Source organism: Myotis daubentonii, chromosome 10, assembly GCF_963259705.1.
Source record: "Myotis daubentonii chromosome 10, mMyoDau2.1, whole genome shotgun sequence".
Classification (NCBI taxonomy): Eukaryota; Metazoa; Chordata; class Mammalia; order Chiroptera; family Vespertilionidae; genus Myotis; species Myotis daubentonii.
Genome location: NC_081849.1, coordinates 55,519,677 through 55,546,217, shown reverse-complemented (window position 1 = coordinate 55,546,217; position 26,541 = coordinate 55,519,677). Strand labels below are relative to the sequence as shown.

The window sequence follows — 26,541 nt, the reverse complement described above, 5'->3', positions numbered from 1 at the left end:
TGTGCATAGGAATTTGTTCATAGTTTTTTTTTTTTTAAACTATAGTCCGGCCTTCCAACGGTCTGAGGGACAGTGAACTGGCCCCCTGTTTAAAAAGTTTGAGGACCCCTTGTTGTGCCCTGAGGGGTCTGGAAAAGGAGAGTTACCCTGACATTCCCAAGGAATGTTATCATATATGCAAAAGACAATAGACAGGCTTAGTTAAGGTAAAGCTTGACCTTTGTTAGGGAAGATACCGACTTATGACATGACTACCCACCATAAACTGCTTTTAGTTTAAAAGGTTTCATTTCCGGGCCACCCTTTAGGGCTCTGAGTTTGCCAGACCTCCATGCAGACCTTCCCTGAGCTAGTCAGTTAGCATGTGTCCCCTTTGCATCCCCAGGCACCACTAACTGGTAGCTAGCTCCCTATGAAGCATGTGTGTGATAGAAGACGTGGTCCTCGGAATGTACCAACTGGAATCAGGTTCATTCCTAAAAATAAATGGCTTGATTCCTTACAAAGCTTTTAGCACAAGTGTTATTAACTTCCTTTCAAGGCTTCCCGGGTGAGCTGGGTTCTTATTTTAACTTCAAGTTACAATTTTCTGATTCACTCCTTGACAGTTCTTAATGCTAATCTCTCTTTCTTCCTTCCTTTCTTCCTTTCTTCCTTCCTTTCTTCCTTCCTTCCTTTCTTTCTTTCTTTCTTTCTTTCTTTCTTTCTTTCTTTCTTTCTTTCTTTCTTTCTTTCTTTCTTTTTTTTTTTGACTAATGAAATAAGCAAGGAAAGGGAAATGAGTGCATTGCCAGTGAGCCTCATGGTTTTTGCAATATCGGAGTTTCTAAGTTTATTTTCTGTAGGTGCAGGTGGGATTCTGGTACTTACCAGGGTTCAGGCTTCTTAGAAATGCTAAAGAAACTGCTTTGTAATTCTTTAGCTTTTACCTTATTTTCATTTAACGTTACCAAAATTAAATGTTAACTTTCCAAATTAAAGTCTCTAAAATGCTTTTAGTGGAGTGAGGGGGGAAGAAGGGAGTTATTTAATAGGCTTCTATTTGCTCATAGTAATGTTGGGTAGGTTATTTTTAAGCACTCCTGGGCATTTTTAGAGCACTTTTAAATCTTTAATTAAGCCACTTCTTTGTGGTGGGTCAATGATATTATGGATGAGATACACAGAACTGACCGAGCACAAGATTAGCCAATCATTATAGAGTTTACCAAGCAGGAAGGAGCAGAGACTCACTCTCAGCCTCCTTCTAAGACCTCCAAACTTCTTCAGGGTCTAACAGCACAACCAGTCCTCAACCTATGCAATGCACCATGCTATTTCCATCTTTGGAGCTCTGCTGTATATTGTATGCTTACCTTGATCAACTTGATATTTCATTAGAAGTTATTAGAAGCCAATGTGTTGTGTTACTATTTGATAGTAAAGAGATGGTCTTTTAAAAATAAGCTTGGTTTAGTCTCTACATGGTCTAGTTTTATTTACCAGTAGATATAGTATTCTTTAGGACATAGTTAAAGATTTAAGAGCCCTGCCCACTTGAGAAGACAGTCATTCCTCTTTTGCTTCCTCAGTAACTGATGGAGGAGGAAGGAAAACCAGTAGGTAGCTTTTTATTTGGTTGCTTTTGTTTGTTTGTGGATTAGTTAGGTAACAGAATTAAAAGGTAGAGGATGTAGTTTGAGATCAGATTCTTTAAAATTTTCCTGTTTTTTTCCCTAGTATATAATTATTTGAGGCCCTCTTAATATGAAAATCTGGTAAATGATCCAATTGATTTAGGATTGGGTATTTTTACTCTAAGGGTATGTATGTTCTCAAAGTAATAAACTGTTCTCCTAGGCCTACTCAGAGCACACCTTTAACATATTGTATTGTACCAAAATGATGCTGCTAGTGACTAATTAGAAGGGGAGCACCTGTCATATTAAGATTAAAAAGCACAGTGCCACTGACCCAGGAGGGAGAAATGAAGTAATTATTAAACATTTATGTCTTAGATCAGTTGGTATCATGTTCATTATACAGGTAAAAATTGTGCAGTATTTAAAGAGCATTTCTTCTTATTGTTTTATTTGTAACATGCTCTCTGATTTCCCAGGTTTCGCCGCCAGCTTTCTGAACCCTGTAATTCCTTTCCTCCTTTGCCAACAATGCCAAGGGAAGGACGTCCTATGTACCAACGGCAGATGTCTGAGCCCAACATCCCCTTCCCACCTCAAGGCTTTAAGCAGGAGTACCACGACCCAGTGTATGAACACAACACCATGGTTGGTGGCGCGCCCAGCCAAAGCTTCCCCCCACCTCTGATGATTAAACAGGAACCCAGAGATTTTGCATATGATTCAGGTAGGCTCATGTTTTACGTTACATTTAAGACACATTTTCACTGGCTTGCTCCTTGGAGTAGTGTTGGCATTAGACTGGGCGGCTCCTGACTATTTCTGGGTGGGATCTTTCTGATTTTACCACTTCTTTGAATCTTTATATGTGAAGGATGGGGCAATCAAACCATTTTGTCATGAACTGATGGTTGAAATAGTGTCTAGATGTGAAACCAGTACGAAGAAGAGTACAATTTGTAAAATTAGACACATTCTCAGCCCAAGAGAGTTAGTAACCTTGTAATTCTTTTCTGGATTCTGGGCTTCTTTTCTGTTTGCTACTCAAGCACTATCTAGTTAACAGTGTTTACAGAGAGTAATATTCTGCACTGGGTCACTTATTGCTTATAGCTTTTTGTTTGTTTTTTCCTTTATTGGTGGCAAGATTCCAAGGGCCCAGAATGAAAGATTCTTACATGCTAGGAGAGGAATACAGAAATACAGATTTCTGACTTATTCATAGAGCTTAGCTTTAGTCTTCCTGAAGCAGAAAGACCCTACAAAGTAGTATATCAAGATAGAGAAAGGGTTTTCCTAAAAATAAGGAGCTTTTAAATCTTTTGCAGATGTTAACCACTAAATTTGACCTTGAGACTTTAGAAGAATTACTTAACTCATTTGTGTGTAGTTTCTCCTCGAAATCAGGACATCTGCTTCTCAGACATCTCAGGAACTTTTTTTAAAAAAGTATAAAATAAAGGCCATTGCTTATATGAATTTGCAAGATATTATTAACGTTGAAACGTGGTCATTAGATGGTTGTGGACTTGGAAATGTTTGAAAACAAAATAATTTTCTTTTGTTAGGATGCTAAATTATGGAAGTTCTTTATGAAGGAACGATTGCTTCTCTAGGAATAATTGCTGAGTTTTTCTCAGTTCTGTTCAAGGAGAGAACATTGTGTCTGAGTCTTGAGTTTCCAACTTGCATAAAACCACTTGCTTTGTTATAAACTACCCTAAAAGCTTGGCAAGAGGGAGCCCTATAACTGAGATTCTCCCCCTGGCCTTGGCCACCCTTCCTCATTGAGCAAGAAACTCAAAGAGAAACTGAACAGGAGGAACTGCCCACTCAGAGGCCATGCCTCCATTTCCCGGCAGTGCACCAGCTACCCAAGACCCATGAATTCTCTCCCCATCAGCCCTCCCAGGCCTAGTTTTCTGAAGGCAGAGCACAGTGCTCCTGTGTGTACCCCTAAGTCTAAGGAGGTGGCCAAAGGCAGCTGTTTGTAGGGGGATGAAGATGGAGCTTGGGTTAGCCCTTATGTTTACATGTGAGGCCCCATGGTTTTTGTTGCAAAATGTGGGCTTGAGGAATAGGAAGAGAAGCAAGAAGTGGGGTGAGTTGGGGGTCTGAAGACTGGAAGATGGCGCCAAATCATACTATTCTAGGGCTAATCTTAGACATTTTCCCAAGTTTCAGGTTAAACCTAGCTTTCCAGGTTGTAATGGTCGTATATTTTCAAGGAATGAGAGGAGATAAATACGCTTAATTACTTATCAGTTTATTTGGTTCAGTTATTTAAAAAAAATTAAACATATGGTGGGAAGGCTTTTATTTGAATTCTTGCCCAGACCTTACAATTTGGAGAATATCCCAAAATGTACCATAATGTGTTCAGTTTAGAATCTTTCTTATTTGTCCATGCTTTACCTCCATAATTAAGAACTCTGCAATACAATGGACTTTATTACAGATAGGATTCATTTTTCTCTGTAAATTTCAAATCCTGTTAACTGATGTTATCTTTATTCCAAATGACATTTTAATTTGCTGCATAGTTTTTGAATTCACCATGGTTTACAGAAATTTTACATGGAAATCATATAAAATAGCTCAAATAAATGGTTCAAAAGCACTGTAGAGCATAACATTGAAAAGTTTCTTTGTGTGTTATAGATTGTGGCATTGTTGTTTTTTTGTACAATCCTAGCAAGGTTAACACTGAAACAATTTTATTGATTTTGTAGAGGTTATATATAGTATATGTAACATAGTGTTGAGAAGATGTGAGCCAAACAAGGAAACAATTTAAATAATCCAAAGGGGGCAAAAATAGGAGCTGGTGCTGTAAGATTTAATTGCATTACTTATGGGCCATACATAATATGAACTTCAGAGTTAGTTACTGTCTGACTCTCAAAGCACAGATTTAGTCACTTATAATCTAAAAAGCATAGTCCATGCCTTAGCTCAGATTGTTATACTAAATAAAATACCATCAATTGGGAAGCTTAAACAACAGACATCTATTTCTCACAGTTCTGCAGGCTGGGAAGTGCAAGGTCAAGATGCCAGCCGATTTGGTTCCTGGTGAGGGCCCTCTTCCTGGCTTGCAGATGGCCGCTTTCTCACTGTGTCCTCACATGGCGAAGAGAGACAGTGAGTGAGCGCTGGTCTCTCTTCCTCTTCTCGTAAGAACACCAGTCCCACCATGGGCACCTACCTGAAGAGCTAATGTAACTAATGACCTTCCATTGGCCACACCTCAAAATACTACCCATGGGGCACTATGTCTTTTGCAATGGACTGTGGAGGACACAATGATTCAGTCCATAACAGTATCCTATTTTAAAGATACCTAGGGTATCTTTTGTAAGTAGACCATACACCTTGTAAATTACAGGTAAAATATCTGTTTAATATTTGAGAAGCAGTTAATTTATGTTACTTTCTCCCCTCTAAGTTACATTTCCAATTGCTAAACAACACCACCACCTTTGAATTCTAATTGCAACATTGCCAATAGGATACAGTTGTGTTTGGCTTGAAGCATTGACTAGCAAGGGTTTATCTTATGGATATGCTCTAAAAAGAACTGTAGCAGCAGTGTAACCGGAGCCGATGAAAAATTAATCAGTGGGCATCGAAGTATTCCACTGGCTACGGAATTGCTGCAAGTAAGTTGACACATCTGTATATTTCATACATTACAGTCAATAAGTATGATGTCCAGATATTTGTTTTGTTGTCAGTAGTTCTTCCGTCCTTGCAGAGAACACATTAAATGACCTTTATAGGAAATCTAACGTATTTATCCCTGAACCATTGATTTCTTGGTCCACTTACTAATGGTGAACATATACACATTAGAAAATATCTTATGTGATTTACAAACAATGTAAAAAATGTTTCATAGTCAATTTACTCAGGGTCTGTGATCAAAGGATATCTTTTCAGAAGGCCTCTAGAACTCTTTATTGCTTAATTCAAAATAACGTAAATGTTGTGAATATAAAGTAAGCTTTACAAGTGAAAAGGCTGCATGATTATACTTCTAATAAAGCCTGACATTAATTATGACATGGGAAATGGAAGGTCTATTAGTTGTAATTGTAATTACAGGAGTGCAATTTCAATGGCAGAGTATTTAAGCTAAAAAATGCACAATAGTAGAGTAGAAATTTTTATTCAGGAGAAAAGAGAAAAGCTTGGAGCAGAAGACACTGAAGGGATAAGCAATTGATATTTAGGGTCAATTTGGTGAACCAGTACAATGTGATCATGATTATATTATACTAGAGGCCTGGTGCACAAAAATTTGTGCACTCGGGGGAGAGGGGGGTCCCTCAGCCTGGCCTGTGCCCTCTCACAGTCTGGGACCCCTCAGGAGATAACGCCCTGCTGGCTTAGGCCTGCTCCCGGGTGGCAGAGGGCAGGCCCAATCCCTAGGTGCAGCCCCTGGTCGGGCTCAGAGCAGGGCCGATTGGGGAGTTGGGGCGCTGCCCCATCATGCACAGAGCAGGGCAGATTGGGAGGTTGTGATGCCACCCTCAGTCACGCTCAGGGTAGGGCCAATTGGGGGGTTGAGGCACTGTCCCCTGTCACACTCAAGGCAGGGTCGATGGGGAGGTTGCAGCGCCATCCCCCGTCACACACAGAGCAGGGCCCATCAGGGGGTTGGGGCACTGCCCTCTATCACCCACAGAGCTGGGCCAATCAGGGTGTTGGGGCGCCACCACTCTCACACTCAGGGCAGGGCCGATGGGGAGGTTATGGCTCTACCCCATCACACACAGAGCAGGGCCCGTGGGGGGGGTTGGGGAGCTCCCCCCTATCAGGCACAGAGCAGGGCTGCTCAGGGGGTTGGGTCCCCACCCCCTGTCACACACAGAGCCGCAGGCGATCAGGGGGTTTGGGCGCTGCCCCCTGCCACGCTGATCCCGGTGCCAGGAGGCATATTACCCTTTTACTATATAGGGTAGAGACCTGGTGCATGGGTGGGGCCGGCTGGTTTGCCCTGAAGGGTGTCCTGGATCAGGGTGGGGGTCACCACTGGGGTGCCTGGCCAGCCTGGGTGAGGGGCTGAGGGCTGTTTTCAGGCTGAGAGTGACTGAAGTTCCCAACCGCTCCTTTTTTTCTTTCTTTTTTTTTATTCTGGGCCAGCTTTACCTTGAGGCTTGGCTCCAGCTCTTAGGCCTCCCCGAGGCTGAAAGTAGGTTTTTGGCTTTTACTTACAATGTTGCGAATCTGCTGGCTGAAGTCCGGCGGTATTTGTTACAGAGTTTCTTAAACTGCCCGCTCAGAGGCCTGCAGCTGCAGGCTGGAATGTTGGCGTCCTCCGTCACTGAGGCAAACAAGCCTCATGTTAGTTTCAAGCTGCCTGGCTGGTGGCCGCCATCTTGGCTGACAATTAATTTGCATATCTCGCTGATTAGCCAATGAAAAGGGTAGCGGTCATACGCCAATTACCATGTTTCTCTTTTATTAGTGTAGATTAAATTCTAAATAGTCCGATTACATCTATTATTGTTTTCCTTCTCTTAATCTCTATTTGAATGGTGCTGCACAAAGCAATATACAAGCTTATGGTTGGTTGGTTGGTTGGTTTTTCCTGAATTGTACATGATTTTCTCTTTCTTCCTCTATGGCCAAATAGTGGAATATACACTGAGTGCCTCATGTGGCGTGGCTTATGCAGTACCCATTTTCATAGAATCAGAGTTATTTTCCCAGTTTCATGCTTATCTATGAGGCTTTGCTGGTTCGAATACTCACTGAAACAGATATTTTAGATATTTCATCACAAAATTTTGTTAGAGTTGTTTTCGTTGATTGTTTGGCATTTTGTTTCATTTCTTATCCTTTTGTTAGCCTAGGGTAGTACTTTTAAGGGGTGATAGGCAGATGAAACTAAAGTTTCATGACGGGGTGGCATCTTTCTAACTGATTAGAGTTATAACACAAGAGCTGGGGTTGAAGACAAGGAAGGAGAACTTTCAGGGACATGAAGAAGTTGGCTGAAATGAGAAGGTACAGGAAAGGACGTAGCTTGAGCCCTAGGGGAGGAGGATAAAGGGGAGGGTGTGGGGAAAAAAGTTGACATATGTTTCAGAAGAAAATGTTTTTTGTATTTTTTTAAAGTGTGCTTTCTGAGCCACTCCTGCTGGTACTGATGAGGACTTCTTTCAAATTGAAGGCCTGTAACATTTATGTGATGGCAAATGTTGTCAGCACGATTTTAGACTGGGAAATTGACACAAGTAGCTGTTTCATAGAATTATAAATATTTACACTCATGAGCTCTTGGAGATCACCTCATTCAGATTCCTTCGCCACGTCCCAGTTGAACCTGTCATCTGCCCAAGGCTCATCCGAGGTCACTGGTCAGTTACACAGATGATTTCTGAAGCAGCCAAGATTAGAACCAAGGTTTTCTTCTTCTTCGTTCAGTGCACGTTCAACAGTGTATCTTTCTAGGTAATTGTGCAAAATAAACACTTTAATCCATAATGAGCTACATATATCATTCATCCTTTTCTCTAATTTTTGGACTAAATACGTTTCTATGAGGTTTAAAAGCTCTACATTATTCAGGGAAATACAAGTGTTTGTATTATTACCAGAGCTATGTTTTTTCTAATCTGGAGGTGTATATTTCACATTAGTAGTCCTCAAATTTATCCTGTTAGGTGTTCACTGATGTGAGATAAGAAAATAGAGGACCTCAGGTGATATTTAGGCTTAGAATACATTCTATTTCTTTTTTTTATAAATCTGCACAAGAGGTGAGATTGTTAAGGAAGTGACTTTTCCCAATAGTTCTTCTGGAAAAGTCTGAATTAATAATTGGAAGGAAAAGTGGCAAATTAATGGCATCCAGCTCTAAAATTCCATGATGAAATGAGCTTTGAGTTTGTCTGAGCCTTCTATGGGACTTCAGTCTTTAAGTTTGCCGGCTTAAAATTTAAACTAGAGCAGTCATTTTCAAACATGTGTCAGCAAATCCATTTTTTCCACCAGAAAACTTAAGAGGGACTGCAGTATATAAAAGAAAAGGAAGGAATTTTTACACTTGGAAGAATAAGATGGGCCTTTCCTATCCTCCATTTTTGAATTAATGTATTCTTCACTACTGTATCCAGTACTCACATAGGCCCAAGCTGGCACTTCAGTCGGGAGAGTTACATAGTCGTGGCTTTCTAGAATGGCAAGAGGGGAACTTTTTGTAAATGCCACTCTGTGTTTTGCTGTGTTGGTGGGTACTCAACTTAGGCATATAGTGGGGAGGGCCGGGAAGTAATTTCTAACGTTGCTTCTAGTAAGCATTGCCTGGGATTCTCCTTATAGGGTTTATAATATGGTTTTAAAGTGAAAGTTTTAGGATGTGATCAGTGGATGACAGATCAAGAAGAACATGATTATTCACATAGGAATTAGCCACACAGGAATATGAGTAAGCAGTGCTTTATGTGTTTGGGGATGATCTATTAGGGTCTCATGCAGCTGACTCAGCTTGCACAAAATTAAAACATACAACAAAACTCAGAAGGCTGAAATCACCCAGTAGTTAATCTCTAAACGATTATGATAGTTAGTTACTATTACTATGTAATAGCTCAGAAATGCTGTCATCGGGGTATATTATGTTTAAAAATGATTTCTACTTATTAATTTATGAAGAGATATATTGTAGGTAAATTATATATATTTTCTAATATATTTTCTTACATCCTTTCTGAACAATTGAGTTATACGTGCATAATCAACCAAAAATATTGTTCAAGCAGCACAAGGAATGCCGTGATTACAAAAGGCAACTGTTAAAAAATGCGAATTAAACCCAGATGGGACGAAGGGAGTAGAAGGAGAGGCCACTGGTATTTATTTTGAATGTGAGGTCTGTAATAACTAACAGCTTATACATTTCAAAGTGGAAGGCCCCAATAATTGATCATTATAAATTTAAAAATATGAAATATTACATTTGAAAACATTCTGCCTTATCATTTTTTACTACCTGTCTTCAAACCGCCTTACAAAAGGAACCCCTAAAAGAATACTGAAGTTTTTCTTAAGCCTTGAGAAAAGAATGGCATTTGAGAATCACTAATCCAATATATGTTCACTCTTCAGTGGTCTTGCTCAGTTCCATATCTTCTCTGGATACTAGAGTCTCGGATTCCTTACATTCTCCCCACCTGGCTGGGTCAAACGTTTTAATTTTGAACAAAAGCAAAATATGATGGTAACTTTATGCTCTGTCATTTTATTTACCAGATATTAGAAATTGAAAGAAAAGTTTAAATTGCCATAACACCATTGTAGACAGTCCTTCACAGGTTTAAAACCAAAAACCCAGGCATTTTTCATGTTTCTCTTCATTCCTTTTGCTGTGGGCACGGTAAAGATCCCATGAGAAACAGTGTAGAAAGAGATATACACTGGGATTTTTACTGCATCTGTTTTCCCATAAGGCTTCAGGTCACTGGAAGAGAAGTGTTTTCTTTCCTCTGTAGTCAAGGATCAAGTTACAGATGGCTGATAACACTTATTATATCACTCTCCACAAATCATTCCCATAATTGCTCAGAAATAGCATTTTTTCCCTCCTCAAAACTCGAGATATTAGTAATTTCTAAGACAGTGATGGTTATGTTTCCGTGAACTGTGGCTCTTTGTGCCTGGTATATAGCATTCCGAAGTGCTGAGCCCTGGCCCCGTTTCATGAAATTACTAAGAGTCATTTGCTTATGGACACATTTTCTCCTGAAACATGGCAGCTCATTTTTCTCTCTCCTAACTTTACAACTGTTGCTTCAAGAAAGCCAAGTGGAAGATCACTTGGGAATTTAAAGGAATTGATCCTTCAGAAAATGTTAACATCTTATCTATTTCTCTAACATCTAAAGATAATTTTCTTTTACTCAGCCAGTGATTTGTGGACTAGCAGATCACTTAATCTCTGAATTTTAGGTGCTTCAATTGTAAAAAGTGATAGTGATGTCTTCCTAATTGATTTTATTATGGTAATAGAGGCCCTGGATTGGCCTTACAATTTAACTTTTGTTTTTTTATTGCTTAGCCTATCTCAGACGGGTTTTCCTTATTCTTTTTTTGAGTTAAAATACCAAATATCCCCAAACAGTACTCTGGTCTAGTATATCAGTTTTTTTCTAAGAAATAGTTAAATATGCTCTAAATCTACAGTTACAGTAAGTGGCATTGGCTAGTGATTTGATTTGAGAATTGAGACTACGGTCTGGATTTACTCTTTATGCATTAACACAGGTCAAATGGACAGGGACTGCATTTAAGTCAGTAATGGAAGGCTGAGGGCTGTCTTAAACCAATCACATCAGTTTTACCCATGACGGATTGATCCCTAGGGGCAGAGCCCTGTAAGCATTTCTCTTACATGAATGGACTCTATAGAGCCTGGAGTTTCATTCATAAAATGGAGACTGAAAGGAAACACACACTCACTCACTCTCTTTCTCTGGAATGTTCATTTATACAGAGCTGAAGGGTGTAGTGTTCCATCAGCTGCTGCTTTTGCCAATTGACTGGAAGTAATGATTAATGCTCATTGGCCCTGCCTGCATGTAACCCGACACTATTTATGGCCTTGCAGGGTTCCTAATGTATAGTGAATGAGAAGACAACATTCTCAAATCAGAAACATAAACAGGAACTGGTGGGTCTGAATTCCATTCAAATATGTCATTTCAGCCGCCCAGTGTTTGTCTAACTTGGATTTTACAGGCAGGAAAGGGGGAAGGGGGAGCTAATCTGCTTGTGAGTTGTACTGGCTTGAAAAAAAGGGAATTAGAAGGGGGAAGGGAGTGTACTTTATAGTGTGAGAATTTTAGTTTCTTTTTAAAGAAAACGACTCGGATGCTTAGGCCCAGAACTGTTTATTGCTCATGGATCAAATGAGCATACAACTGTTTTTATATGTGCAAGTAAGATTTGAAATAAAATAAAACAGTTTAAGGGTGCATATTTGGATCTTTTCCTCCGTGTGTGTGTGTGTGTGTGTGTGTGTGTGTGTGTGTGTGTGTGTGTGTGTGTTTTGAATGTGAACAGGAGTGGAGAGATAAATATTATTTATTTTTAAAAGGATATATTTCAGATTTAGAAAATTGTTATAGAATTTTCTACACTTAAACTATTTCTCTACTTGAGTTAACTACTTAATAGTTTAGAGAAAAAGGGAGACTTTATTTAATAACATATTTTAACCTTACATATGAAAAATTTAAACCTTTTTCGAGAAATTTTTGTTAATTAGATGATATTGTTTTTATCATGTGTTGTTTGAGTGTATGTGAATTTTCCAGTTAATTCTGGAAATATATATATATATATATATATATATATATATATATATATATATCACACATATGAAAAACAAACAAAACAAAACCGAAAGACTGACAAGCATGTATTATTGTGATTTATTTACTATTCTCATTCTCTCAAATTTGGGAAAGTATCTCTGAATGCTCCATTCAGCGGGCCGGCACCATTATACTGCCTTATCCACATGTTTTTGTTATTCTTAGCATTAAAAAATAAAACCACCCACTTTGAATGACACTGGCAATATTATACTGGGCAATAACAGACTGGGCCTGCCGTCTGTTTACTGGGTCATAGTGGGCATGTTTTGTTACCTCTTTTGTCCTCAGTGTCCTTATTTATGAAAAGGACCAAGTAATTCTACTTTTCTGTTTCTGTAAGGATTAACTATGACTTAAATATGATTAAATATGTTTGTAAAGTTACTAATATAGTGTTAGGGATAGAGGCAATAATAAAGGATTTCTGTTATGACTTATTTCAATTTCTAGAGATATCCTCAGACTGCTAATCCTTAAATAAGATGCCATTCTTACATCTAATATTTACAAACACGTTTGGGGGTGGGGGACTAAAGGAGATAAGGCAAAATGAGAGACATATTCTTAAAGTAAGAACAATCATTGTGCAAGGCAAACAAGATCTTGTACTACTACTGAACTTCTTGCTGGTATTATTCATGTAGGAAGCAACTAGAATATTGTGATCATCCAAGGAGAGATGAGAGTGAGAAGACAGAGCAATCCATGATATAGTTGTTTCAAATCATGTAGATTCTAGAAGGTGAACAATTTAGTATTAAAGCTCAACATTAAAACTTCCTTCTCTTTAATTTTGTGTGTGGCCTATTTTGGCAGCTCATGGCATCTTTCCTCATATTTTATTTGAAACTCATGTTAATTCTCAGACTACACCAATATCTAATAAATAGTCAGCATAACGGTTGTGCTTATGTTTCCTACCACTTCAACTTTATTTTTAACTCTAACTTAATAAAACCTTCACAAGCATGTCAAACTTGTAAAACTGTGAGCCTATTAGATCATATAAACTAATCTTACTTGAATCTGGTCATTATTTGGATAGGAACCCAGATCCTTACAAAAACTTGCGGTTTTGTAAATAAAATTCTACACTTATTTCACGTTAGGTAGTCTTGAAGTTTTAAAAGCATCTGAATTGCAGATGCATTCCTTTTTCTTTTTTTTTAGATTTTGCAAAAGCTATGCTAGGCATACACAGACTATTGTAGTTTTCTTTCTGTCCTCTGGGCTATCAATCAATGGTAGAGGCAGTACATGCGAGCTGTGGTGGAAGTGATATCTCTCCAGATTTTACATATCTATATTCACAGTTTACTGAAAATCCTAATGAGAACCATCTCATCTAAGTGTGAAGGAGGTAATACTATAGTCATCACTCTCTGGAGATTTCAGCCCACTCCAACATTTTGGCTTCTGCCCGTGAGATAAACTATTATATTCACTTAATGCATTTGTGACTGACAACACATAGGCCTCATAAAATTTGACTTTTTTGGTGTCACACTTTTTTTATTTCTCAAGCAAATCCAGACATATAATACTGGGCCTTATTTGTAGGGTTATTTCCTTTTAGTTGGATTTTTATAATAGAGGGATCATATGGTATAGAAAATTACCTCCCATTAGCATCCTTTTCAGGAAACATTATAAAATAAAGTCCTCTCGATTAGCTACATGAAATCTACTCCTGTTGCAAGTAGAAATGCAGAGTAAAAGGATGCTTGCTATACCACAATGTCTATGAATGCGTTTCATTGAAACTTATCTTTATAAAGCTCATGTTATTTACGTACTCTAGAAAACCTTTGGATTTTGAATAGTAAGCTGTGAGATTACCAGGAAATGAGAAAAACAAAACTGTGAAGTATAAAGTTTAACAAATAAAACTTTGGCACATTATGCCATAATGCCCATCTTGAATGAGATTGGTGTCATTAATTAGTTCTAGATGCAACTTAATATTTCTTTAGATAATAGATATGTTTTTGAAAAACTTGTTAAAGCTCCTATATATACATCAAAATACACACACACATACACACATGCACATACACTCATTTTTCACCAAGTACCCGATAATTTAGGTATATGTCAACACACACATTTTGCCTCTGGGCATTTAATGTGCGAAGTTTTCTTCCACCACCAACGTACAAAACACAAGTTTAGGTATTGATTTTGTCACCTCAAAGAGTTAGTCAAGTGTATACTTCCTCTATCTTTGCTTTTCATACACATATGAAAGCAAAATCTCATTAAAGTGTTACAGTTCTTCCTGTTTTGCTGGGGGTTCTCATTCACTTTCACAGACTTACTCTTTTAAAAAAAAAATTATTTATTTATTTATTTATTTTTATTTACTTACTTACTTATTTAAAATTTTATTTTTCAGTTACAGTTTACAACAGACTTACTCTTAAGTTATCACACCGATTATTGCTACAAGAATGTAAGCAGAAATATCAAATGAAAGAGGTGTTTTCCCCCCTTGTTCTGAGTTTACAATCTGGAGTATTTCCAGGTTTCTATAATAAGAAATTTCAACAGATTACAGGCATATCTCAGGTGGTTGTGACAAATATTTTCTCTCTGACCTGGCCTGATTTGCTCCTAGCAACTTTAAGCGAACCATGCCCTGCAGGGAATCCTTCATTCTGAACTCCTGGACAGCAAATAAGCCAATCAGAACAGCACCTAACAATAATACGTGTGCAAACTCAAAACTACACACTGTGGCCAAACACTTGGGGCAGCTTCCCAAAGCAGTATTGGGGCAGGTTCACAGAATAGGCTTACAATGCAGGTCAAGAGACAGAGAAAACAACTTTTTTGGTTCATACCTGCACGTCTTACTTTAAAGAGAATTTTAGCAAAGTCACTGCAGATGAAGAATAATCAAAACGGGCCATTTGGAGTGTTAGTTTACTATTCTTCTTGATTTCCCCTCCACTGACGAGTACATTCAAATGACAGCAGTGTTTTTCTGCTTTGAATGTTTGCAGCATGTTAGATCAGCTTTCATCACCATGAACGCATCAGTGACAAATTACAGGCAATTTAGTTTCTGCAAGCTGATTTGGCCCAGTACTAATGCCATGTTGTAGAGCTCTTTGATACATAAGTTTCTAAGTAATAAAAAAAAATCCTTTGTCTTAAGTTAAATTTGCATAATTCAGTTTACATATTGAATTGAAAACTTTAAAACCAAAGTTATTTAGTACCCGATACCAAGAGGTATTATTGTAAAAAGAAGTTCAAACGAGGTTCCTCCAAATAGTTTTCAAATGTATTGGGAATTCTCACCTAAACCTTATAAATAATAAATTTATAGTGAATTTATAATCAATATATTTTAAATATAATAGGTTACTAGATAGATTTGTGAAGACTATTACCGAATAAGTACAGTAATAAGCAACAAACCAACTATTTCAATAGATATATGATTTAAGCATAGCAAATTAAGATATAAACTGTTTTGATACATAATTCTAGTTTCAGGTACTGTAGTTCACTCAGTTCACATACTTGTGAAGTTCACTTAAAAATTGATTATTTTATTAGTAATAAGTACTATATATTGAATCGTCACCTTTTGCAGATATTGGGTGAAATGTTGCCCCAAACTTACCCCATATGATCTTCCCAACAACCCTTTGGTGATATCACTATTATTCCCATTTTACAGATGTAGAGGTTGAGAGTTAGACATACTAAAGGACTAATAAAAATGCATACTACCCAGAAATGTCAGAACTAAGATTCAGAACCAGTTCTATTAGATGACAAGGTACATGTTTATAATCACTGTGCTGTACTAATCTTAAAAGTATAATATATGGACAAGGACAGTGTAAAAATGCTGTCATCTTAACATTTGTACATAGCTTAAACAACAGCTCATTATTATTGCTGAATTTTGTAACTTTTATTTCATAGAAAAACACAAGTGAATGTATATGCAATGCCTCTCTTCCCTGCCACGAAACATTTGCCTTTGAAGTCACCGCTTAGCTAGTTGAGATCTTAGATGAGCATTTAGCAGAAGTTAAAATGTAATGCCAAACTTCATTGGCTGGATTTTTTATTAGATAAGGTAGAAATGAAAGCAGCAGGCAATTTAATTAGCAGTAATTTTTCTGGGCAAGTCATTACTTTGATGAACTTCAGAGCAATGTTTATGGCTCCTAATTAACCATGTTAGTCATTTGATTGAATAATCACTTTGGAAATGTTTCTACAATTTGATTAGAGTCTGACCTACTCTGACAGTCATAAATTAACTGATATCACTTTAGGATAACATGACTTTAGTTACTTTAGGGGAATAAACTCCTCTTAGCTTTTTCAGGCTTCCCTGGACCATATAAAGAACACCGATTTTAAAGATAGATTGGATTTAAACAGTGCTAGCCAAGTGTCTGAATTTTAAGAGCTAGATGCTAATTTTATTCACTCTAGGGTATAATAAATAGTATTAAGGACTGACAAAAACACAATTCTATTCTCATATGAAATTTTTTTTTCTAAATTGCCATTCAGTGCTGTTTTCTTTCCCCCTTAGAAATTACATCACAAGTTGGGTCTTTTGAAATGTAACAGAGGGCCTGGCATTACCTTTATTATGTCATTAATTTATTACATTTTAAATCAGAATACTTTAAATATCAAAGATTAATAAATATTACAGAATAATAACAACAGAATCAAGAAAGAAGCATGGAATAGATGTCCAACCTCAGAGGAAAGGCAGGGAGGAGGGAGTAAGAGATCAACCAAAGGACTTGTATGCATACATATGAGCATAACCCATGGACACAGGCAGTAGAGGGGTGAGGGCATGTGCTGGGGAGTGGGAACAGGTCAATGGGTGAAAAAGAAGACATATGTAATACTTTAAACAATAAAGAATTTTTTTTAAAAAAATGAAAGCAGCCAATTCAGTAGATACATGAGTATTATGAAATTTTCTATCAAATACTATCTTTGATGTTAAGTGTCTCATTTTCAAGGATTATGCTTATTTTGTATTATTTTAGAGCACTTTCATAAGATGTTCCTTCAACTTTGAATAGTAGTTTTCTTAGAAATGCTTGTGTTTTTCCTCTCGCACTCTTTTTTCCTCTGCTGGGGAGGAAAGCTTGCATTTAGTCACACACTTACATGTAATAGAGTTTGCCTATATGTTTTCCTCTCGCTGCCTCCAGAGCCAGCCAGCTGTTTCAGCAGCCACGCTCCAGCTGGGCAGCGTCAGTAAAAGTATTTTGTGGCCGGGTGTCAACATTGGTAGGACAGAATGCTTGCCTCCGAGCAGCTGCTGAGCTGACGGCAGAGTCTCTAACACCATCCCCTCCAGGCCCAGCTGCCTGGAGGGACTTTATACCTGGCAATAAATCAAAATAACATTAAAAATTACTAGTATGTTCAGGCTCCATTGGTTAAAAAGTTGGAATAAAATGTATTGCTGAATTTGGCAACCCAAAAGATCAACTACATCGCCACCCTGTTATAAATCCAATAGCAGGGAACAAGGTTAACTCTCTTTTGTAGGATCAGAATTGTCTACCATTAATACTTTATATAAAGAAGGCATGGTGTAATAAGATGTTTGATGAGGAGTTTCTTGCTGTTTTCAACTTGTAAGCTATTGACTCCTACATACTTATATATGTTACTAGAGGCCCAGTGCACGAAATTCATGCAAGGGGTTCAGCCTCCGACCGCCATGCGGCTGCCTCTGCCTCGGCCCCCGCTACCATGACTTTGGAAGGCTGTCCAGTCTAATTAGCATATTACACTTTTATTATTATAGATTGCTATGATGGGTTGCCATTAAAATATATTTTACCGAGACCATATACAATAAACCTTTTTTCTGTGAAAAAAAAATCCTCATATTTTGGTTGCCATTCATCACTACAACGATTTAAAAATAAATCAGAGAGACTTTAAAAATGGGACATTCCAGGCCAATGATGACATTTGGGCCACCGAGTTCTACTTATTTATCACATGAAAGTCCATAGATGGATCATTAAAAGGAGGCGTGGTCCTTAGATTCCAATTCATTTAAATGTTCTTTATCACTTGTTAGGTGATGGGCCTACTGCAAGTGGTAGAAAAGAGGACATATTATTATATTAAATAGCACACTTGCGTGCATTTTCTAAATTTACTTTTGTATATGTTGTTTCAAAACACTTTAGTAATGCATACAGAAGATAGAATTAATTCAATCACTTATATTTATACCTTCTTATAATATATATATAATGCAGCATTGGGCTCAGGTTTGTGGGAACTAAAACTTAAAAAATTTGGTGAAATCTTCTTAAAGGAAAAGAAAATGAAACTGCATAGACAAACATTAGGTTCAGGGCTCAGAAGACATTTGAAAGTACAGGGTTCTTCAGTTTAAACTTCACTGGTTTCACCTGAATCCCCCTCTGGTTATGTAAGTGAACTTCTATATTCAGAATCAGAGAACTTGGGACTGTAATAGAGTTTAGATAACATCTGACCCAACCCTTTCTTTTATAGAAATACAAGCACAAAATGGTGTGTCTAAAGTATGTAGCTTAATTAGTAGTAAATGAAGGACTTGGAATTTTAATCTGTCTCATAATCCACATTTCTTTCCTTTTCTCCCTGTCTAAGCTACTTAACATATTAAATACACAGTATGATTCAAGTTTAACCATTAACCAAGTTTGGTGATGAGTTAACTTGGTCGCATAGTAAAGGCTTCACTCTTTGGGTAATAATAGTGTTTGCTATGAAATTTTTGGATGTCTGTTTTATAGCCTCATTGGTCTTGAATATGACCTGTGCGCTTAACAAAATGAAAAGCCAGTCATGCTTTTATCTGGGGAGAAAAAATAGCAGTTACCTTAAAAGGGATGGAGTAACTTTAGGAGATGTAGCAATTTCATCTTGCCACAGGAAGTTCTATCCAGTGTTCATGAAATAAGCTATGAACTAGTTTTTGTTGATTTTTGCTGTGACTGCCATGGGATATATACATTTATTCCATAAAGAGCCTGACACTTATTTTAATTCACAGCACTGATTCAGGGACACCATCACTTTCATGTGGGGACTTGCAGGTAGAGCCAGCCTTTAGCAAGATTAATGTGGATAAAACTCGGAATTCCCATATGTGTTCAAGGGAATTGGTTCAACATGCTTCTCCCATTTCTTGTGTGTGGCCGCCTGAAATGTTAACTGTGCTGACAAGCTCCTCTCATGGAGACTCGTGTCAATTCCTGTTACTTTCTTATCTGCACTGTGTCCACTGATAACAGCAGGTTTCAGCTCCAAACTGCTCCCTGACGGATGTTGTTTCCTCTTTCAGAAGTGCCTAGCTGCCACTCCATTTATATGAGGCAAGAAGGCTTCCTGGCTCATCCCAGCAGAACAGAAGTTAAGTTTTCCATTTACTGAAATTCCTGGCAAATACCTGTCACAATCATCAGACATCCCAAGGATGCAGTCACTTAATTAATCACGATGTTTTACGGGGAAAATAACTGATGTTCCCTAAACCATTACTTTTCAACTTTATCTTTTTAAAGTAAAAGAATGACTTTTCAGGTCATGCTATCCTGCATTTGGTTGTTGACATGAGTCATGTGCACATAAGCAGCTGAAACGTGGATTTCTGTGTTCTTTTGTTGCCAACAACCACATCCTTTTTAAACAGAACATGTGCTTTATAGATTACCCCACCTTGCTGCTCTCTACTGAAATGTATCTTCGAGGAATTTTCAGTTTTGCTTTACAGACCTAAGTTAATCTCTTAAAAATAAAATACGGTATTTACTTTTAAAAATCTGGGATTTTACATTTTTGGACAAGTTATTAAGGATAGACATTCGCATAAGAGGACTAGAGGTGGGGTTTTTATTGTGGATATGTTTATGGTAACCACGGTGGAAAAGCGTTGATCTAAAGGACTTCGATATTGAAAGAAAGAATAAAAATGATTTTATCTGGATATCATTCACATTAAAATATTTATGGAAATAGGTACATGGTTCTTGATGTGACAGTATATGTATTTTCAGTGACACGATGCAGGTGTATCCTGCTAGGTTTGGTCTAATATTGGTTGTTTAATATAAATTATATTAGTAGAAGTAAATTCCTGTGTTTAGAAGATAGTTTAATGAGCTAGTATGTCCAAAATATTTGAGAACAGAAGTCCGCACAAATGCAATGAAATTATTGTTGCTACTGTTGTTAATCTTATGTATCCACAATAGCGACTAATACATTTTGGAAATAAAACCATGACTATGTGAAATCTCTTCCTGGTGATTAAATATAACAATTAAATAAAGGTCCACAGTTAAGACTATTTGGAGGACAAAATGATTGTGAAAAGCTGTCACTTTAGTTTGCACTGTGTGTGCGTGTGTGTGTGTGTGTGTGTGTGTGTGGACTTACAGCAAAAAAGGAAAGTTTAAAAATTTTTATTTAACTACCTTGGCTATTAAAGATGAAAACATGAAGAGACTGGCCTAGCTATTTCTCCACGGAAGGAAATATCTAGGCTAGACTCTCGGACTAGTTCATTAGGGCAGTAATGCAAAGCAAATATCAGTAACTTATTTTGATTTCCCTGTCGTCTCATTGACTAACAAAATTCGGAAGAAAATGGGAAAGGAGATGATAGGTTATAAACCAGGGGTGGGCAAACTTTTTGACTCGAGGGCCACAATGGGGTCTTAAACTGGACCGGAGGGCCGGAACAAAAGCATGGATGGAGCGTTTGTGTGAACTAATATAAATTCAAAGTAAACATCATTACATAAAAGGGTACGCTCTTTTTTTTTTTTTTTTTTTTTTTTAGTTTTATTCATTTCAAACAGGCCGTAGTTTGCCCATGGCTGTTATAAACCCTAGGTTCCCCAGTGTTTATGGGAACGCTATGCTTGGGTTAGTAATAACATCAATAGCTAATTCTCATATATCACCGTGTGTTAAACACTAGTCTAAACTTGTATATTTTAAATCATTTAATCTTCCCAAAATACCTAAAAGATAGATGGTTTATTGTTCTCATTTTATAGATGAGGAAACTAAGACCCGTGACTTAAATAATGTGCCCACGGTCACAGAGCTGAAGAATGGCAGTTGTTCTACCTCAGTTACTGTGTTCATGGTTCTGTTTTAAATTGTTTGTGAGCTTCATTTCTATCACGATTAAATGTGTCTCATTTTCTCCCACAGGCTGTATGTTTGAAAAGGGCCCCAGGCAGTTTTATGACGACACCTGTGTTGTCCCTGAGAAATTCGATGGTAGGTGTCTCATTGTGCTTCAGGTTTTGCTTTTTGTAGTGGGAGTCTAGAGATCACTCTAGCTTCTCTTGAAAACAGTCAACATCCCTATGTAAACATTTCTGAACGCATCATTTATGATGCACTCAATTCTTGCTAAACTTTTACCTTTTATAAATTCTCTTTCCTGTCTCCATTAAGAGGCTTTTTTTCTTTTGTCCCATAAGAGATCTCATTCTTAGAGCTATAGCCAGAGTGCCTTTCTTGCTAAGAGTGAGAGGGGCTTTCCATTGCCCTGCTGAGCTCATGCAGCTTGTTGTTGGAGATTTATTGAAAGCTGATCCTGTAATTAACAAAGCAGAACAGAAAGCATGCTACTGTGGATGCACAGATGACTAATGCGGCCTCTTTCCTTTTATTGTTCATGAAAAGATGCATTATGGAACATGGGACCAGCATAGCTGCCCATTTGGTTAGTGATTGCTAGTCCTTCCTTTTTGGTGTTTTTTTTTTTTTTTTTTTTTTTTTTTTTTTTTTTTTTTTTCTGGGAAATTGTTCGTTACTAGTGGCATTACTTTGTAATTGCTTGAAAAGGAGTTGGGAAAGCATTACCTTTTTAACATTATTCACTGCTCCCGGGAGAAGGTTCCAGGTGTTAGAAAGGAGTACCAGTTAGATAGAATCTTCTTTTCTTGACAAGGGTGGCAGAAGTCAGCATCTAGAGCAGTGGTTCTCAACCTTGGCTGCACATTAGAATCACCTGGGAATCTTTTTAAAATCCTGATTTCTGGGCCTCATCCTCCGGAAATTCAGTTTCTTTGTTATGGGGTGGGGCCACAACATTAGTAACAAAGAAACAGAATTTCCGGAGGATGAGGCCCAGAAATCAGGAGTTTAAAAAGATTCCCAGGTGATTCTAATGTGCAGCCAAGGTTGAGAACCACTGATGCAGAGGAAGCTTGGGTAAAAATTGAACACTTAATTGACTTAGTGGTTCTTCAGAGTGGTCTCCATGTTTCCTGCTTGGATTGTTTAACAGGAAACGAGCAGGGGCCCTCTGATTAGCTGATTGCACAAACTTTGGGGATCGTGGCCATAATGACTTGGTAGCTCTCAGAAGTTTTTAATTGTCATTATTTAAACAGCAAAGTCATGCTCAGATTGCTTCTCAATCTCTAATTAGTTGCCTGTAGACTCCTCTGTTCTCAAGGTTTCTGCTACTCTTACGCCTCTCAGAAGGGATGGGATGACAAGTCTTGAGAAGGTCTGTTTCCTTTGCCTTCCTTTAAATTGTTAAGTTCATTCAAGGTTACAGGGTTAAAACTCTAATGGGGTCACTTTCTTGGCTTTATTTTACAATAGATGTTTGTTTTAAGCATTGAGTCTCAGAGGCATGATCTGTGTTATTTTTAACCATTTAGTAGAGCATCACCATTCTTAAAATACAACTTTTTCCCCTGCGAGTCCTTTACTTCTTGGAATGACCTTCACAGTTTTGTTCAGTATTAGCAAGCTCAACATTTTAAGAAATATCGGTAGTCAGTGTGGGCATATAAGGAAGAAAAATAGCTCAAAACTATGGACAGGATTATGATATAATCCAACAGGCCAATATCAGACTAATGTTCAGGGCAGCTGTCTGTCTTGATTATTCCCTTTGACTTTTAAATATCAGTCAATTTTATAGTAGAAAATATTTTCTGGAAGATAGTAAGAGTCTTACATTTTATAGGAAGTAGAGAACAAGAAGAAGGAATAACAAAAGTTGTTTATTTTTCATTGTACCAGGCCAGTACAGTCAGTTACATTGATAGGCAGAAGCAATCTAAAGATTATAAAATTTGACAGTTTTTCACTCTGTCTGCATAATTGCTCAGTTGCCCCTATGAACAATTTGTAAATCTCAGAAGGAAAAAAAAGATAAATAAAACTGTCATGGAATCAATATGAAGATAGTGGCACTCCTATATCACCTAGCTTAGACCAAGACAACATAATGATTTTTAGCAGCTACTGACAATCATTTGACTTTGGTTTAGGTTTTTAAAGTGGTGTTCTTGCTGTAATTATTTTAAGAGGTGTATCTCTGTTTACTGATCAAAGGAAAGTTTTTTAAAAGCTTGTGATTTGGTCTGTTTTATAATTCACATTTAGTGTGAGTAGATCAGCTGGGATATATTCTGTCTGAATTGTTCCTTTAGTGGAGAAGAGAAATTCATCCATTAACAATGATATACTCGTGGGGCATTAGGCATTAAACCTCCAGTGTGACCTATTCTATATATTTTAAAGACAGTTGGTTGGAAAAAGAAGTAAATAATCAGTAGTTTTTTATTTGTTTTTACTTTGTTTTTGTGTTTTTGCAAAAACCAAGACATCTGATCTTATACCAGAAGCATTTCAATAATAACATTGTTATTGCTGTAATCTGCTTCAGTGGTTATTGCACTATGTATGACTGCCAAATAAATGTAACAAACCTTTCTTGCTTAAAAATATAAATTTACTGAAAGCTCTGGTATATACATTTTTAAGTTGGGCTTTTACAAAAAGAGAAGCAAGCTAAATTTAAGTGAGTGAAACGCAAGTAAAAGAAAAATGAGAAAGAATTTTCATTTGTTGCCAGTTGCAAAAGTGTTAGTGCCTGTATGAAGAGGTGGACGAAAGATGCTATGATGGTAACCAGCTTGCCCTTAATTGCCCCTGAGATTTGCCTAATTGTATAAAGTGCAGATTACTTAACTCAGAGTTTAAGATGCTATTAAATTTGCTTTGACATGTTTGCATTAAAATATGCAAGTTCGTCATGTCCAGGTCAATGAGATATTTATAAATTGTAGTTTGCAGGATTTAATTTCTACAAATAAAAAGCCCAAAAGCTGAAAATTGATTCCTCCATCTTCAGCGTTGCTTAGAGCAGTGAGTAATGATATTAACAATAAAAGCAAAGAAGTGTGATTAGATGCTACGGTTTTTAAAGAAATCAATGAAAAAAATAGCAATACACACTTTTTATAAGTAAATGACAGCCATACGTTTATTCCACACCTATATGCAGTTATTCTGACCCTTACGTGTTATATACATTTGTCTGTAAGTGTGGATAGATTTGTGGTTTACTTTCAATCCCCTAAGTATTTTAAAGCCCTACTTAATGGTAACACATGTCGTAGAAACCCATAAAGTGTTGGTGGTTTAGCCATTGAACACTGGTTTAATGTAAACGTATGCAAATATCATGTTGCTAATAATAAACACTTAATTTCCTTTTAATTTAGGGGACATCAAGCAAGAACCAGGAATGTATCGGGAAGGACCCACATACCAGCGGCGGGGATCCCTTCAGCTCTGGCAGTTTTTGGTAGCTCTCCTGGATGACCCCTCCAATTCCCATTTCATTGCCTGGACTGGGCGAGGCATGGAATTCAAACTGATTGAGCCCGAAGAGGTGGGTTTAGCAGATCTTATAATATAAAGAAACATATGTGATTAATATGCCAGATATGAGGTTTTTTAAACTTTTAAAATTTAGGGAATCCTTCCAAATTATAAAATGTGGCGGGGAAGCAGGTGTACATTTAAGATAAAACATGCTGCATCATGGTTCCAGGTGAATACCATCCTACCGCATGGATGGTGAAGAAAATCAACCAGAGCATCATTAGCATAAGGGTTTATTGGAGGAACCAGGGTTTTAGGAATCTCTAAAGGAGCATCTATGTGTGTGGGTGTTGGATGGTCTTTAGGGCAGAAAGGGGATATCTGTGAGGCTCAACTAGTTTTGAGTAGGAAGAATTGTTGTTGCTAATTGGCAATTATTATTTGTACAACCTTGATGTTGTGGAGGGAGTTGGAGAGGAATATTTAGAGACCAAAGTGTCTGCAATAGGGGATGGAGGAAAAACAGCAGTGGGAGATAGCCACATGCAAGAGCCACAGTGGGGCATTGTCACTTCTTAAATGTTTCTTAGGAGACACAGGCCTGGTAGGAACATTATTTCCCTTTGATTGTTGGTGACATTTGTTTCAAGTCAGCTGGGCCCGGGCACACCCCTTGGAAGGTTAGGGATGAAGTTTAAAACTCACCATAATGCATAGAAATTAACAAAATGAGAGGACTCTGGATAGAGATAATATGCATAAATGCAAAACACATTCAACTAACTGCTCAGCTGTCGCTGTTCCCCACTGGTCCCCACCCCTATACAAATGGAGTATTTTCTTGAAGAACTTCTCAGTTAATTCCACACACACACACCCCTCCCCCGCCTCCTTCCCAGCTCTAGCTTTAGGCTGAAGGTTACTGTTGTTACTACAGTGTAACTCAGGAATAGCATTTTGGACCTGGTATGGAAAGGTGACTGTTCTATTAAATGTTTGTCTTATTAAAGTTGCTTGCTCTGCTACCATTAAAACTGACTGGGCCCTAGCCGGTTTTTCTCAGTGGATAGAGCGTCGGCCTGCAGACTGAAGGGTCCCAGGTTTGATTCCAGTCAAGGGCATATGCCCGGGTTGCAGGCTCTCCCCAGTAGGGGGCGTGCAGGAGGCAGCTGATCAATGATTCTCTCTCATCATTGATGTTTCTATCTCTCTCTCCCTTCCTCTCTGAAATAAATAAAAATATATTTAAAAAAAAACTGACTTTGGTTTACATTAGCCAAGAAAGCAATAGAAGACTTGTAGCTAACATACCTATCTGCGACTGATCATTTGACTATAGCATGTTAAACACCTCAGAAAGGTCAAAAAATTCAGTAAGATAACCAGCTGGTTTTACACCTACAGTGATTAGTTTCATATAGACTGGACATCTATAATCTAGGCTAATGCATCTATATATCTTAAAATTTCTACACTAGGATATCATGTACTCAGTCATAATAAGATAACATGCTCTAACTTGTTAGCCAGGAGATTAGTTCACACATTAAGATTTAGGAGATTATCTGATTCAAATATGTATTAAGAGAAGTATGAAACAGAAGAGTTGGTTAGCACAACTAAGTCTATTCCAAGTCAAAAGTAGTGACACTTGAGTGTTAGCCTGGCAACATTATCTTTGCCCACACCCTACACACGCAGACAGAGGGCTCAGCATCACCGTGTGAAAGTGCCCATTATGTAGTATGGGCTAGATGTTTGGGTGTTTGAAGTTTGTAATGTGTCTAAAGCTAAATTTGTCAAAGGAAATTAGTTTTTATGTAGATATGCTTAAATGATAATAAGAATTATAAAAATGTGAAATAAAC

At 37.6% G+C, this 26,541-nt stretch overlaps 1 protein-coding gene across 13 annotated transcripts in view; it reads left to right on the top strand.

Annotated features, from left to right (window-relative positions):
- ETV1 (ETS variant transcription factor 1) overlaps positions 1–26,541 on the top strand; it is an 87,952-nt gene that overhangs the window by 50,409 nt on the left and 11,002 nt on the right. For 11 of the 13 annotated variants that reach the window (XM_059712452.1, XM_059712456.1, XM_059712448.1 and 8 more), the window contains 4 exons: positions 2,099–2,346; positions 19,365–19,433; positions 21,245–21,313; positions 24,571–24,740. In XM_059712452.1, coding sequence (XP_059568435.1) covers positions 2,099–2,346; positions 19,365–19,433; positions 21,245–21,313; positions 24,571–24,740 — 556 coding nt within the window. The remainder of the gene's footprint in view (positions 1–2,098; positions 2,347–19,364; positions 19,434–21,244; positions 21,314–24,570; positions 24,741–26,541) is intronic. The other 2 variants (XM_059712457.1, XM_059712455.1) reach the window with 1 other exon arrangement.